Source organism: Podarcis gaigeae (genome assembly GCF_964106915.1).
Source record: "Podarcis gaigeae genome assembly, chromosome: 16".
In the NCBI taxonomy this organism is placed as follows: domain Eukaryota; kingdom Metazoa; phylum Chordata; class Lepidosauria; order Squamata; family Lacertidae; genus Podarcis; species Podarcis gaigeae.
In genome coordinates, this window is record NC_139693.1 from 16,728,080 (window position 1) to 16,743,306 (window position 15,227).

A 15,227-nucleotide genomic window follows, 5' to 3' on the forward strand; every position below is an offset into this window, starting at 1 on the left:
CTTTGACCTCTGTGAATGAGGTCAAAATCAATATTCTTTCAAACACATTATGGGCTTCTACAGCCTTCCTCACCTAACAGCCTTCCTCACCTTATTTTTCTTATAAAAATAGTTCTTTCAATTAAATTTTGAACATACAGAAAATAAAACAGAAAAAACAGGTGATCATTTGGATCACCTGATATGCATCATACAGCTAATTAGGGGAGAAAACAGGCAAGTTAAGATTCACCCATTTTTTAATATTATTGTCACATCAAAAAATATAATTCCATTCTTTTTTATTTATTACAGGGTTCAGATAGTGCCCATCAAGAAATAAAGGGTTGTGAAAGCCAAACTATGTGAACCAGGGAGTAGTGGGACTTCTCTATTACATGCCTTGTTACTTGGAAAAAAAATAAAATCATGCCAAATTGCATACAGATTGTCATGTTTACTTTGATCTCCTTCCTCACCTTAGTGATAGAAAAGGAGCATGGCGGATTCCAGTAACTCTTTGGAGACACTAAAGCCACTGTGTGCGCCATAGCCATTCCAATCAAAGGCAGTATAGTCGCCACACTGCCTCGGAGCTCCTTCAGGAAAATACCCTCCGCCACCAACGCAGGTCTGGAAGAAAAGAAAGAAGTATAAGCCAGAATTTTGATTGCACAATCTAAAAAAAATGAGGGGCCAGCCCGGCACAGTACATTTTGCTGCCTGGATTATTGGATCTGCTGCCCTCCACCCAGCCACCCCCAGCCTGCTGCTTGAGGTGGCTGCCTCAGCAGGGCTAATGGTTGGGCCGGCCTGGGCGTTGCGACCAGGATATGCAACGCTGGCAATTGAAGAAGCCACTCACGTATTCTGTATCGCATCCTGTGACTTTAACCCCAGCACACAGAGCCATGGCGGCTTTCTCGTTATTAAACACCCGGAACTGAATGAAGCCAGGTTCAATCTTTGCTGGAAAAACAAAATCAGAGGCGGGGGGGGGGGGCGGGGGGGAGAGGGATATTATGGAGTATGCAGCATATAGACTGTCCTCTATCCCAAGAGCTTGGCAGCTGCTAGCTGTTAATTTGAACACAGTACTCACAGCTCAGCTGAGGCCGCATACCAAGGTGCAGAGCAGCTGCTTGGAGTGCAAAAGGCCCCAGGTTCAGTGCTTGGCATCTCCAGTTTTTAAAAAAGAAAGAGTATCAGCCTATACTCTTCTGTATAGAGTATCAGCCTATCAACCTTCTGGAATGGGAGCTGCGTCTTACTTTAGCACTCGCAACAGTGGATCTGAGGGCAGCTAACTTTCAGGCAGTTGTGGAGGGTGAAGAAGACACAATGGTCTGTCCCCAACATAGGGGAAGCAACAGGGCACTCAGGAGGGAAGCTCAGGGGGATACCACCACACCTGCCACTGAGGCAGTTGCCTTATTTTGGCTAATGAATCAAGAAACATCTCCCGAAAGTGGTGAAAAAAATTGGGAGAGTCCCATCATTTTATATGCTGAACAGCTAAAATTCAAGTTCAGAATGATGAGTGGGTTCACTCATTCTTTCTTTTATTCAGAACAGGGTTGCCAGACCTCCTAGGCTGGCCTGAAGTCTCCAGGTTTGTCTGGCTGCCTCCAGGTGGGGCAGGGGGTATTGAAGCTCCAGGTGGGCATGAATGCCAATAAATAATAATAATAATAATAATAATAATACAGTGATACCTCGGGTTAAGTGCTTAATTCGTTCTGGAGGCCCGTTCTTAACCTGAAACTGTTCTTAACCTGAAGCATCACTTTAGCTAATGGGGCCCCCCGCTGCCGCCGCACAATTTCTGTTCTCATCCTGAAGCAAAGTTCTTAACCTGAGGTACTATTTCTGGGTTAGCGGAGTCTGTAACCTGAAGCGTATATAACCTGAAGTGTATGTAACCCGAGGTAAAAAGGTAAAGGTAAAGGTACCCCTGCCCGTACGGGCCAGTCTTGACAGACTCTGGGGTTGTGCGCCCATCTCACTCAAGAGGCCAGGGGCCAGCGCTGTCCGGAGACACTTCCGGGTCACGTGGCCAGCGTGACATTGCTGCTCTGGCGAGCCAGAGCCGCACACGGAAACGCCGTTTACCTTCCCGCTGGTAAGCGGTCCCTATTTATCTACTTGCACCCGGAGGTGCTTTCGAACTGCTAGGTTGGCAGGCGCTGGGACCGAGCAGCGGGAGCGCACCCCGCCGCAGGGATTCGAACCTCCGACCTTTCGATCGGTAAGTCCTAGGCGCTGAGGCTTTAACCCACAGCGCCACCTGTGTCCCTAACCCGAGGTACCACTGTAATAATAATAAAGAATGCAGCTTGCAAGCTTCAGCCTGGCAGGAGCCAGATGCAAATTATTGCATAGACTCTCAGTGGAGTGGGAATTTGCCCTCCTCTGCTCCCTCCTCCTCTCTCCCAATTAACCTCCATCTCCAGGACTCAGTGTTGGGAGGGAGCAGACAAAAAGAATAAAGTTCACCCCATGACATCACCAGAGCCTATTCTTAATTCTCAGGATTGGGCCCTGAAATCTCAGGGTCTGGGATGCTCCTGACCTTGCAACCCTACTTCAAAATCAAGTTTCAGGTCTTGGGCTGGATACTTTGGTAGGCTTTAGCTTCCCCACCAAAGCCATCCAAGCAACTCCATGAGAGTTTTTTTGCACTGACACTGAGCACTAGCTTCACGGAACTAAAACTTACACCGAGCATTTGGGGAGTAGAAGAAAGACGTCTGCTGCACATTGCCAGTATCATAGATGACAGGAACTGCTGGGCCGTTGTTATCTGGGCAGGTGCCAATCCCATATGTCACTGGGTATTTCTGGAAGGAGAAGAAATGCCAAAAGAGCTGAGAAAGGCCTGTCTGAGAACATATATGCTGGCCTCTAAAAAAGTGATGCTGGGCCAGTTGCTGCCTCTCAGCCTTACCTACCTCACAGGGTTCTTTGGGGGATTAAATTAGATGGGGAAGAACCATGAACACCTTGGAGAAAAAGGTGGGATATAAATGCAATAATTTAATAATAACAAATGTGAGAAGATAAAAACAAAAGGATCACACTTGTCTTATGCTGGCCTTTAACTTGGTCCAAAACAGATATAACATGTGATTAGATATCCCAATTAAAAACAAAATGACAATGCAATTGCAGGGAGTCATCCAAAATGGCCGTGCTGCATGGGGGCTGAGCAAAACATTGAGAGGGCACCAGGTACTCCAAACTAGTCACAGCTATCAATGCCCAAATATTGAGTCACCAGGCAGCCATGCTTACCTGGTAGAGCCTGAGAAGGTTGCCTCCTTCTTCAGCCAAGAATCCATTTTCAGTGTGGTACCTCAAGATGGCGGCATCCATCCATTCCTTCATGGGGGTGTTGTTTGGGACATGCCAAATTGCCAAATCCCGAGCTTCAAGATCATAGTAGCCAGGGTTCTGAAAAGCAAAAAAGTCTGAGAGTAAAATCTTGTATGCTGGGGGTAAGAACCTTTCGGCCCAGGAGCCAAATGTGGCCCACCAGATTTATCTGGTCCTCAGTCTCACTCTTCATGGGACTTGCTTTGCAGCATCCTTGACAACTTTTGCTTTCATTTTTGTATTACTTTCCCCATAATGACGGTTCCCCACCTCAAATGGGGAGTGCCTTTTGCGGGTTGCACGCAGCCCCCTGATCCTACACGACCTGGCAGTTCAGCCTGGCTTCGCCTCCCCAAGCTGGATACCTGGAGGTTCCCACCTAACCTCGGACAGTTAGCCAATCCCAGCTGGGAAGGTGTTGCCAGGGGAGTTGACCAGGTAGGGTTAGGACCACCCTGCACACACAATAGAGGGTGGAACTTACCTGGGATTCCTCAGTCGGCGGCAGAGCTTCTGGATAGCGGACATCGCTGGACCGCATCCTTGCCGGAGGTAAGACCAGGGACCCTATACCTTCCACCACCCCATCCTTATTCTCCACTCATGGCCTCACTTCTCCAGCAGCGTGTTGGAGCCTTGGCTTCTTTGCTGAAGTTACAATGGGCGCTATTTTCCCGCCGGCAGGTTGCATGATCTCAGACCCTCCTCCTTTTCCTGTGCCCGTTTTTTCGGCATGGGGAGGGTGGCGGCTGCGGAGAGAGACTCTTCTGGTCTCCCCCTTTCTAACAGGGCAGTTTTGCAGCCCCGGGGGGCAGGGTAGCTACGGCGGCGTGCCTGCCCCCTTGGAGGGGTGGCGGGCTCAGAGGCCATTCCCGCTTTCACTGGCGCTCCGCTCGACTCTCTTTTTTTTATATATAAATATTTATTAAGATTTTTATAAGAAAAAAGCATAAATAACAAACAACATTGCTTATATCATACACAAAATTTCATAACTTGTTTGGACTTCCTCACGTCTCCTGCTCCCACTTACATTGTTAAAAAGTTTTTTCAAGCAAATTATCATCTTGTTTACAATCTTATATCCACTCGTTTAAATATAATTGTCAGGACTGCCGCTAGGTCCCAGCTCACAGAGGACCAACGCCCAGTGGATGTTATATACAAAAGTCTTTATTAAAGTTTAGTTTCCATTTCCAAGCTCTGGGCGTGCAGGCCCACGTCTCGACGCTAGACCGGCTAAGTCCCCTCTGACTCACTGCTCCACCCACACCAGTTTAAGATTCTAGCCCGGCTCCACCTCTTGCGCTGCTCTTTCCTGCGCTGGGTCCTTCTGCCCTCTGGGGTTCCCTCCTTCCTGGACTCCTCTGACGCTGAGCCTCCTGAGTCTTGCCCTTCCCTCCGGCGGGCTTTAGGACCTGGCTCCCTTCCCGGGCTCCCCGCTGTGCCGCGCTCCTGTACATTTGAACTTGGCGCGCGCGCCCAGCCGGTGACTTTCCTTCTGACCGTTTCCCCGCTTCCTGATGTGGGTGTTGCCAAACCTGACTCCTCTCCTCCCTCTGGTGGTGAGGACACTGGTCCCGACTCCTGGGACTCCCCCTCCCCACTGCGCTCTGGTGGAGACGCTGGTCCTGATCTCCAGCTGCTGCTCAGGGACTCCCTGCTGGCCCCTTCCTCCTGGGGCTTCCCCCCTGGACCCCCCTTCGCTCTGGCCACCAGCGCTCCCTTCTGTGAGTCCTCCGATTCGCTAGAGAGGCTTGTGGAATAACTCTGGCCACTGTCACTGCCTGCGCCCCCCTCGTACTCCTCCTCCTCACTCTCCATTTGCTCCCCCTCCTGTGTCTCTCCTTCTGAACCCCTGACAATAATCTAATAGTTCTCCCAAAGGGTTTGTCTTTTCCTTAATCTCACTTATCATCTAATTCCAATCTAGTTTAGTGGTGGCCAATTATTTATGATCAAGCATCCTTCTTAACATTCAATCAAATTACAATATTTTTGTAAATAAGTTTTAAATTTCTTCCAATCTTCTTCCATCCTTTCTTCTCCCAGGTCTCGGATTCTGCCGGTCATCTCTGCCAGTTGCATATAGTCTATCAGCTGCATCTGTCATTCTTCCAGTGTGGGTAGATCTTGAGTCTTTCAATTCTTGGCAATGAGTATCCTTGCTGCTGCTGTCGCATACATAAAAAATGTTCGGTCCTTCTTTAACACCCTCTGGCCGACAATACCCAGGAGGAAGGCCTCTGGTTTCTTAGTGAAGGTAGACTTAAATACCTTTTTCAACTCATTATATATCATTTCCCAGAAGGCCTTCACTTTAGGGCAAGTCCACCAGAGGTGAAAGAATGTTCCTTCATTTTCTTTACATTTCCAACATTTATTATCAGACGAATGGTGTATTTTGGCAAGTTTAACTGGGGTCATGTACCATCTGTATATCATTTTCATTACATTTTCCTTCAAAGCATTACATGCAGTGAAGTTCAGCCCAGTGGTCCACAACCTTTCCCAGTCCTCAAACATAATGTTATGCCCAATATCCTGTGCCCACTTTATCATAGCAGATTTAACCATTTCGTCTTGTGTGTTCCATTTTAACAGCAAGTTATACATTCTTGATAGTACCTTAGTCTTTGGTTCTAACAGTTCTGTCTCCAACTTCGATTTCTCCACCTGGAACCCTAGTTTTTTATCATTTTTAAAAACTTCTTTAATCTGGGCGTAATGTAACCAGTCTCGCACTTTACCCTCCATTTTCTCCAAACTCTGCAATTTCCAATTGTCACCGTCTTTTTCTAATATTTCCCAATATTTTGGCCATTTGGCCTCCATATTGGGTCTTTTTCGGGCCTTGGCTTCCAGAGGGGACAGCCACCTCGGAGTTTTGTTTTCCAGTAAGTCTTTGTATTTTGTCCAGACATTAAATACTACTTTCCTGACAATATGGTTCTTAAAGGCCTTATTGATCTTAACTTTGTCATACCATAAGTATGCATGCCAGCCAAAAGCATTGTTAAAACCTTCCAAATCCAACACATCAGTGTCCTCAAGAAGTAGCCAGTCTTTTAGCCAGCAGAAAGCTGCGGCTTCATAGTACAATTTTAAGTCTGGCAGGGCGAAGCCCCCTCTTTCTTTCGCATCAGTTAATATCTTAAACTTAATTCTGGGCTTTTTGCCCTGCCAGACAAATTTAGAGATATCTCTCTGCCACTTCCAGAAACACTCCGTCTTGTCCACAATTTGCAATGTTTGAAACAAAAACAACATCTTTGGCAATACATTCATCTTAATAGCAGCAATTCGGCCTAACAAATAAAGCTTCAATTTTGACCAACTGTCCAAGTCTCTCTTAATTTCAGACCAACATTTTTCATAATTATCCTTAAATAGACTCAGATTTTTTGCTGTTATGTTTACCCCTAGGTACTTTACTTTTTTAACCACAGTTAGTTCTGTTTCTCTCTGAAACCGTTCTGACTCTGTATCTGTCAAGTTTTTCCCCAACACCTTGGTTTTCTGTTTATTTAGTTTGAATCCCGCCACCCGACCAAAGTCTTGAATCAATTGTAATACTCTTTTTGTACTAGATTCTGGCTCCTGCAAAGTCAAGACTAGGTCATCTGCAAAAGCTTTAAGTTTATATTGTTTTGCTCCGACCTGAATCCCTTGCACCAACCGGTCCCCTCTAATCCTATTCAAGAGCACCTCCAGAACCGAAATAAATAACAGAGGGGAAATCGGGCAGCCTTGTCGTGTACCTTTTTCAATTTTAAACTCTTCTGTAACCACATTGTTAACTATCAATTTTGTCTTCTGTTCTGAGTATATTGCATCAATCCCATTCTCAAAACCCCGTCCCACTCCCATTTCTTTTAAATTTCCCTTCATAAATTTCCAAGAGATATTATCAAAGGCCTTCTCCGCATCTATAAAAATTAACACTGCTTTTGTGTTTATGTTTGTTTGCAAAAGTTCCAAAATGTCAATGATATTCCTTGTGTTGGCAAACATATGTCTACCTGGGAGAAAGCCTGCCTGATCTTTATGAATTACTTCATTTAAAACTCTTTTAAGTCTGCTTGCCAAAATATCTGCGAATATTTTGTAATCCACATTTAAAAGGGAGATGGGACGATAGTTCTTGAGTTGTGTCTTCTCAATTTCCGATTTTGGTATCAATGTGATGAAAGCTTCCTTCCACGATTCCGGCGCCTTCTTTCCCTCCATAATTTCGTTGCTGACCTCCATCAATGGTTGTATCAAATAATCTTTTAATGTCTTATAATACTTGGAGGTCAGGCCATCTGGCCCTGGAGATTTGCCCAATTTCATGTTCTGAATGGCTTGTTCAATCTCTTGTCGTGTTATTTTGCTGTTCAGGAGTGATCTATTTTCTGGCGCTCCGCTCGACTCTCTTCCCCCCGTGCTCGCCTTTAGGCCATCTTTGAGGGGCTGCTTCCTGTGGCCTTCCCTTTCCCCTGCTGGCTGGCGGCCCTTGCAGGGGGGCGATGGGGTGGTCTTGCGCCTCTTCCCGTGCTCGTGGTGGTCGTGGGGGGGGGACTATGCCGCTTCCTGCTGCCTTCCCCTTTCTCCCCGGGGGGGAGAGGGCTTTTTGCCGATTCCCGCATTAGCGCAGCCCTGCCCGTTCCCCGCGCTTACTCGGCGGCCCCCGCGGTAGGTGTCCGCGGTACACATGGCAGTGGCCATGTTAGGGGTGGTCACATGGCGGCGGCCATGCTAGGGGTGGTCACATGGCGGCGGCCATGTTAGGGGTGGCCGCTGGCGGCGGCCATCTTGAGAGTGGCGGCAGCCATTTTTAGGAGGCTGATAAAAATAAATAAATATATATTAAAATAAAGTAAAATAGTAAATGAATGAATGAATGATGCATGCCCTTTATTATTATTATTATTATTATTATTATTATTATTATTATTACTATTATCATTATCGCTGCTGAGATTTGCAGCCAGTGTTGGGCCTGGTTATCCACCAGCTAGAGGATATAGCCCGTTGACTTCGGGCGATATTATACAGCGAACCTTAACTGTTTTTGCTGGGTTTATCTTACAGCTTACTCTAGCGACACCTGCTGTGGCTCAGCTCTTGACTCACCCTTTCACCCTTAGCTTTCCCGCAGTATCAAGCGTCAGCATTTCAGTATATTTGTTCTGAATCACTAACACCTTCAGTCCTCATTCAGTCTATAGATTTCTACCTTTAGATACTACCCTGTTAGCTTTCCACCATGCCACCTAAGCGTCAATTAGTTTCTCCTCCCTGCACAAGAAGGGGCACTATAAGGGATGCGCCCAGTAAGTCAGCACAGGTGCAGGTAGTGGGCCGGAGGAGGGCACACCCATCTGGGGACAAGCATCCCACACCTGGGCGAGCCGCACCCAGGAAGAGGGCAGCTGCAGTGAGGGGGTCATCAAGGTCCGAAAGCCCGCTAGCCTCCACAAGCCATGCAGACAGGAGGTCAGCTGCAAAATGCAAACGTCAGGTGAGCTCTTCCCCAGCCCGCTCATCCGATAGTGATAGTTCTTCACGCTCTGAGCACGGGGACAGGAGGGACAGGACCACTGCAAGGCTGAAGCGACGCCTGGAGAGGCTGGAATTGCATGGAAGGAGCCCTGAGTCACCTCACCGCCGCAATAGAGGGCGCAGTGACAGTTCTCCACACCACTGTACCCTAGAACACAGGTCCTGCTCATCAACCGCATCCTCAGGGCACAGAGGTAGGTCCCCCCACTCCAGCTCCTCCGATAGGTACAAGAGCCCTGAGCCCTGCAGCTCGCGTCATCGTGGAAGGAAGCATCGCAGATCCAGGAAAAGGGAGCACAAGTACAGAAGGGAGTCTTCCACATCTTCAAGCTTGACAGGTAGGTCTAGTTCATCTGACAGTGAGCGGGAAGGAAACATCAAGGGGTATTGGGTCACGGGCCCGCATGCCCCAGGGCTGCCACATTGGGTATGGCGTCGCCGCACTAGGAAGCATAGGCGCGCCAATGGCGCTACTGCGCCATGTGGAGAGGAGGGCATTGACTCCAGAGGCCGCATAAGGAAGTCAAACTTTAAGTGGGCCGACCAGCCCCCAGGCATTCGCCTGTGTAAAAAGATAAGGGAACGCATCCTTAATGGTAAGTTTGTGGACCTATTCTCCTTGTTATCCCCTGCCTCATCAATTAGCCTAAAGGCCAAACCTGCTAAACAGCAGAAAAAAGACAAGAAAGTGTTGGTTGAGCGCAACTTCCACAACTGGCTTACTGCATTTTCCACCTACATAGGGATAGTAAGTGCCGCCTACCCAGACAGAGGTTGGCACCTTGCCAAATACCAGCTTATTATACTAAAAGCTGAGGCTATAGCTGGGGAGGCAGCGGCGCTTGAGTATGATGAGGCCTTTAGAGAGAAGGCAACCGTGTACCACACAGCCAGGTGGGATGTACAGGATAATGATTTGTGGTCAGAATTGGTCACCCCATATATTGAGAAAAGGCCTGACAACAAAAAGCAGTCGAAATCCCAGCCCAAGGTCCCCAGAAAATCGTGCTGGGAGTATAATGACGGTGCCTGTTATAGAGAGAAATGTCGATTTGCTCATGAGTGTGAACGCTGCAGCGGATCGCACCCCACCATCCAATGTTTTCTAGGGAAGAAGCCTTTTTGAGGCTCTCGAGGCTCAGGTACAGGTACGCCCCAGGAAAAAAGAGAGGCCGGAGCACCCTCAGGCAATTATGGATCATAGCCAAATAGAAGCAATACCCGCAGGTAGCCCTCTTCTTTCCCTAGCCCCCTCACCCATCTCTCTTTCAGCCATGCTGCTGTTTCTTCCCAGAGCCTCCTTTTCCTAATCTCATAGTATCACCCCTAGGTATCGTCCCAAAAAAGGTGCCGGGTGAGTTCCATATGATCAGCCACCTCATCCTACATGATCCCCAGCAGTTCAGCCTGACTTCGCCTCCCCAAGCTGGATACCTGGAGGTTCCCACCTAACCTCGGGCGGTTAGCCAATCCCAGCTGGGGAGGTGTTGCCAGGGGAGTTGACCAGGTAGGGTTAGGACCACCCTGCACACACAATAGAGGGTGGAACTTACCTGGAAGTCCTCCGTCTGCTCCAGAGCTTCTCCCACCCTGCCCTCCCTCAGTTTATACCTTCCTTTTGCAGGTTAACCTCTTCTTTACAGGTATGCGGGCGCTGCTGCGGTCGTTGATGGTTGCTGTTGAAGGACCGGGAAGGAATTTCCCTGCATTGGCAGGTTTCACCTTCCCTGTAGCAAAAACGTCACAACTTTGGCAGTTTCAGGCCTTGGGTGGAATCCTTTAGTCTCTCTTCCCTAAATGGGCAGGGGGGCATGAAGCAGTGACCCAATCCCCCCAACCCCCGCGGCAGCGATCCCAGGGTTCCCTGTTAAAGGGGTTGTGTGGAAGGGAGTCACTGGCCATACACCATTTTGTTGTCAGTGCTCTCCCCTGCATTGCAGCAAATTGGGGGGCGGCCTCTCTGCTTGAACAAACGTTCTCCAGAGCCAGCCCAATCCCCACACAGTTTGGATAACCCTGATGTTCCCCAGATCCCTGGATGGGGAGGGATAAACGCCCAATGCCTAAGCCAAGGTCTCCCTACATCTGAAAATTTAATAAAGTTGTGGCCAATTTTAATCCCATAACACGTTGTCATGAATCATTATTCCTCCCGGGGGTCGAGGGGGGGTCTCCACCTGGCCACGCAAAATACACATTGTGTCTGCATTTTTGTTAGCTGTCTTCTAAACCACATGTAAGTCCAAGCCCAGCTGATGAGGTCAGTTCACTTCAAAATGCAGACCCATATTTCTACTCCGTTCCCAGTTTAAACTAACCACAGTTTGTCGCACCTTGGGGGGCGAAATGACAAACTAGTTAGCTGGAAAACGGAAGCAAATGGTTCCAACCGCATTGTGGGAAAGGTGAAATCAAGGAAGAGTGCAAAAGCCCAAGACTTACACTCGTTTGGTGCTAAACCCTGGTTTAGGATTTATATTCAAACACAACCTATGTTGCCTACGCTTCCTAATCAAGAAAACCCATCATGTGCAGTACGGAAAGCAAAGCTGACCTTGTAATCATCGCTTGTGCAGCCCTTTGCTGACCCAAAGGTGGCGTTGTTGGACCAGTTGCCTTCTCCATTAGGCCATTTGGCGTCATTGCCCTGCTGGCTAGACCAGCGGTCTCCCTGGGTGCATTTCCCATAAATGTTGTTCTCGTGGATACTGGCCACCAGTGTCCAACTGCCTCCATTCGTGGTCATGTCGCAGAAGGTTTGGTAAACCTCGCCATCTTCAGTGGCCAAGTCATACAACCCATCTGCAAGAGGAAACCAGGATATCAGGAGAGCCCTGCCTGATCAGGCCCATCCAGTCCAGCATCCTGTTATCACAGCGGCCAAACAGATGCCTGTGGGAAGCCAGCGAGCAGGATCCGAGCGCAAGAGCCCTCTCCAGTAGTCTCCAACTGTGGAGACACGAGCACAGCCATCATGGCTGATAGCCATCAATAGCCCTCTCATTCACGAATAAGATATACAATATTGTAATAATATAGGCAGCGGCAGCAGTGGTTAGAGATGGATATTTCTTACACAATAACACCCCCCCCCCCAATCTGCACACATTTGACTTGCGGAATTTCAGCCGCTAAAGAGGAGGGGTGCCTGTATTTGCTGTTCTCAGTTTCACCATATGTGGGGCACAAACCTGTTATGTTAGTTTGCATTTCTTAGTGCAGAAAGTATTGATCTGATGTGTATCTAATTAACTGAAGAGGGTTCTGGAAGCTTCTTTGTGTGAAAGAAACAAGTAGAAGGTTAATGTTGTTTGGGTGATTCCTTCAGAGAAGCTGAGTACAGCTGGTTTAAACTAGTTCTCTTATCTCTTCTGCCAAGGTCGTGCTGACTATAATAGTAAGGACAGAAGGAGCCTGGGTTTCTCTTTCTATCCCTCTTCCTTCTGGTTTGGTGTTCTGCACATAGTATGCTTAGTGTTAAGGTTTAGACTTCTTAAGTTTAAGTCTGCTGCAACTAGATTTCATTTGTCTTCAGTAAAGCTCTGATGGATAAAATATTAATTGCCTCTGGTCTATTTTTGGGGAATCCTGCAACATGTTTGCTCAGCTAACTATGCATTGGAATCTACTCTGGATCAATACTGAGTAGAATTTCACCGACAAGAACCATCCCCACATAGTTTGGAATCACTTTGATTCCTGTCCACAACAGCCAGCTCAAGGCCCCGCCATAATGGTCACATGGGCAAGAGACATGCAGAACTTACCTTGTGGCCATTGCATTCAGCCCATCGCGCCCCCTGAAAGTTCTGGACCAAACATGCCCCTTTCCTGACTCACCCACCTGTGGCTCCTTCCAGTGCTGTTTTGATTTCCATGCAGCTTCGGGGCAGAGACTGAAGGAGGTTCGGGGGCAGACCTTGATGGTTCTGGAGACAGGTCGCATCTTCCCACTTGACCATCAGCTTGAGGATGTCTCGCTTCAAGGAAGTGACACAGCCATTGCTCTCTGTACAGAATAGATTCGTCAGGGCCCTGGTCTTCAACTAGTGGGTCAGAAACCCACAAGCGAGCTAAACCAGTGGTGGTTTAGCGGTTAGAGCTTTGGACTGCTAGGACCTGGGAGAGACCAGGGTTCAAATCCCCACTCGGCCATCATAATGCTTGCTGGGCGTGACTGTCTCTCTGCCTTGCAGGGTGGTTGTGGGGATTAAATGAGGGAGGGGAGAACCATGCTTGCCTCCTTAAAACTCATTGGAGAAGAAGGTGGGGTGCAGATGCAATAAAATAAGAAGGGTCACACAAAGTGGAACCAGAACACTTGCTTTTTAAACAAAGTAGAAAGGGTGGGAGGAGAAAGAGAGAGGGAGAGTATGGTTGCATCTACACTTTTATGCAGATTCTACACAGTTCTCCTTTCTGGAGAAGAAGGATCTTGACACAGTTATCCATGCACTAGGATATCCAGGATAGACTGCTGTAATGCACTTAGCATGGGGCTGCCTTTGAAGATGGTTCAGAAACCTGAACTGGGACAAAAATGTGATTTCCCAGCTGCTGGTTGGAGCCAGGTGATCAGAACACATGATTTTATTTACCATATTTTTTGCTCTATAAGACTCACTTTTTCCCTCCTAAAAAGTAAGGGGAAATGTGTGTGTGTTTTATGGAGCAAATGCAGGCTGCGCAGCTATCCCAGAAGCCAGAACAGCAAGAAGGATTGCTGCTTTCGCTGCGTAGCAATCCCTCTTGCTGTTCTGGCTTCTGGGATTCAGAATATTTTTTTTCTAGTTTTCCTCCTCCAAAAACTAGGTGCGTCTTATGGTCTGGTGCGTCTTATAGAGCGAAAAATACGGTAACTCCTAAATGCCTAATCTGCTTTTGCTCCCAAAGGGTGGCAAACACCAAAGTGGTTTTTTAAAAACAACAACACAAACACAGACATTAATTGAAAAGGGAAAAAAGCACTGCATTTATACAAATTTATACATTGCTTGATTATAAAAAAACAAAACCTGGGTGGTTTACAAAAAAATCCAACCCAATAAAATTATCAATAAGAAAAATTAACAATTCAAGACTTTCAAAAAGTTAAAATAACAATAGGCCAAAAACAGATTAAAACTCCCATCAACTTTCTAAATATCTGGGTAGCCTTCTCTAAACAAAAATGTTTTTAGCAGGTACCAAAAGGAATATAGTGAAGGCACTTTCCTGATGTCAATAGGCAGGAAGTTCCGAAGTATAGGGGACTGCCACACTAATAGAAACAATTTGAACTTGGCCTGATTTTTTGAAGCTCATTCGCCTATTGCTGGCTATTATTTCACCAAGGGACCCACATGCTTACCACACCGTTGGCCTTCTGGAAACACAAACGCACACAGCAGAATAATCACAAGTTGCTTCATCTTCCTAAAGTGAAAGACCAAAGGTTCATTATTTCAGAATCACTCCGCTCCAGAACTCATCATGCACTCAAACAGAAAGAGAGAGAGAGATTTGGAAGGAAGCAGAGCTAAATTGCAATTGAGTGAAGGCTGGATCTTTGGCAAATCGGAGGGAAACCAACTGATGGAAATGCAGATCATTGAGGAGGGTAAAGGGAAGCCGCCCTCAGGCTGTTTGCACTGAACCAGACCCACAAGTACCTGGAGATGCCCCACATGGATTGGCAGGGGGCTGCAAGACTAAATAAAGATGTGCTATCTTGCTCGCTTTCTCTCACTTACACACACACATTCATTGTGGGTAGTAGGCTGTGGTTGTTTCGTCTGACCCTTCATGAAGAATTGAGCGACCCCTCACACTCTAGGCTCCTCATTCTCTGCTTGAAAGGTGGGCATCCATTTTGGGACCTGAAGCCAAAAAAACTTCTGCCTTATTTTACGTGGCATAAATGGTAGGGGAAGGGGGACTTTTCAGCTCACCTGACTTCAAGATCACAGCTTCCTCCAGTTGTTTACCACAAGACACTGCAGAGGCAGCAGCTCAGACAAGAAGAAAGGCCCAGTCCTCTGACCAGACTGGTTCAGTCCTCTTCTCGTCTTCATTAACAATGAAATGGACCTTAGTGAGCAAACCAGGGCAAACAGCTCACAGTGGTCAGTGGCCAGAGGTTTGTTGACATAAGGACACACAGTGACCAGGAGGGCACTGAAAAGATTGCAGAGAGATTAATTCACTTACAGGGCAAGGCTATGCATGTCCACTGAGCTCAATGGAATTTATTCCCAGGCAAGGAAGTATAGGATCACACCTTTATTCTTCAAGGGATACACACACACACTTCCAATCTAGATAAAAAGTCTCAATTTACACAATAG

The 15,227-nt window shown here is 47.4% G+C and overlaps 1 protein-coding gene across 1 annotated transcript; it reads right to left on the minus strand.

The window, feature by feature from the left end:
* Window positions 1-221: 221 nt before the first annotated feature.
* Window positions 222-14,987, minus strand: LOC310833752 (intelectin-like protein). Its single transcript, XM_083716541.1, has 8 exons — window positions 14,832-14,987; window positions 14,252-14,316; window positions 12,746-12,910; window positions 11,456-11,703; window positions 3,274-3,432; window positions 2,699-2,819; window positions 845-948; window positions 222-612 (listed from the first exon to the last, which is right to left on the minus strand). Exons 2-8 carry the CDS (start codon window positions 14,310-14,312, stop codon window positions 460-462), a joined length of 1,011 nt encoding a protein of 336 aa, XP_083572667.1. The 5' UTR covers window positions 14,313-14,316; window positions 14,832-14,987; the 3' UTR covers window positions 222-459.
* Window positions 14,988-15,227: the final 240 nt, after the last annotated feature.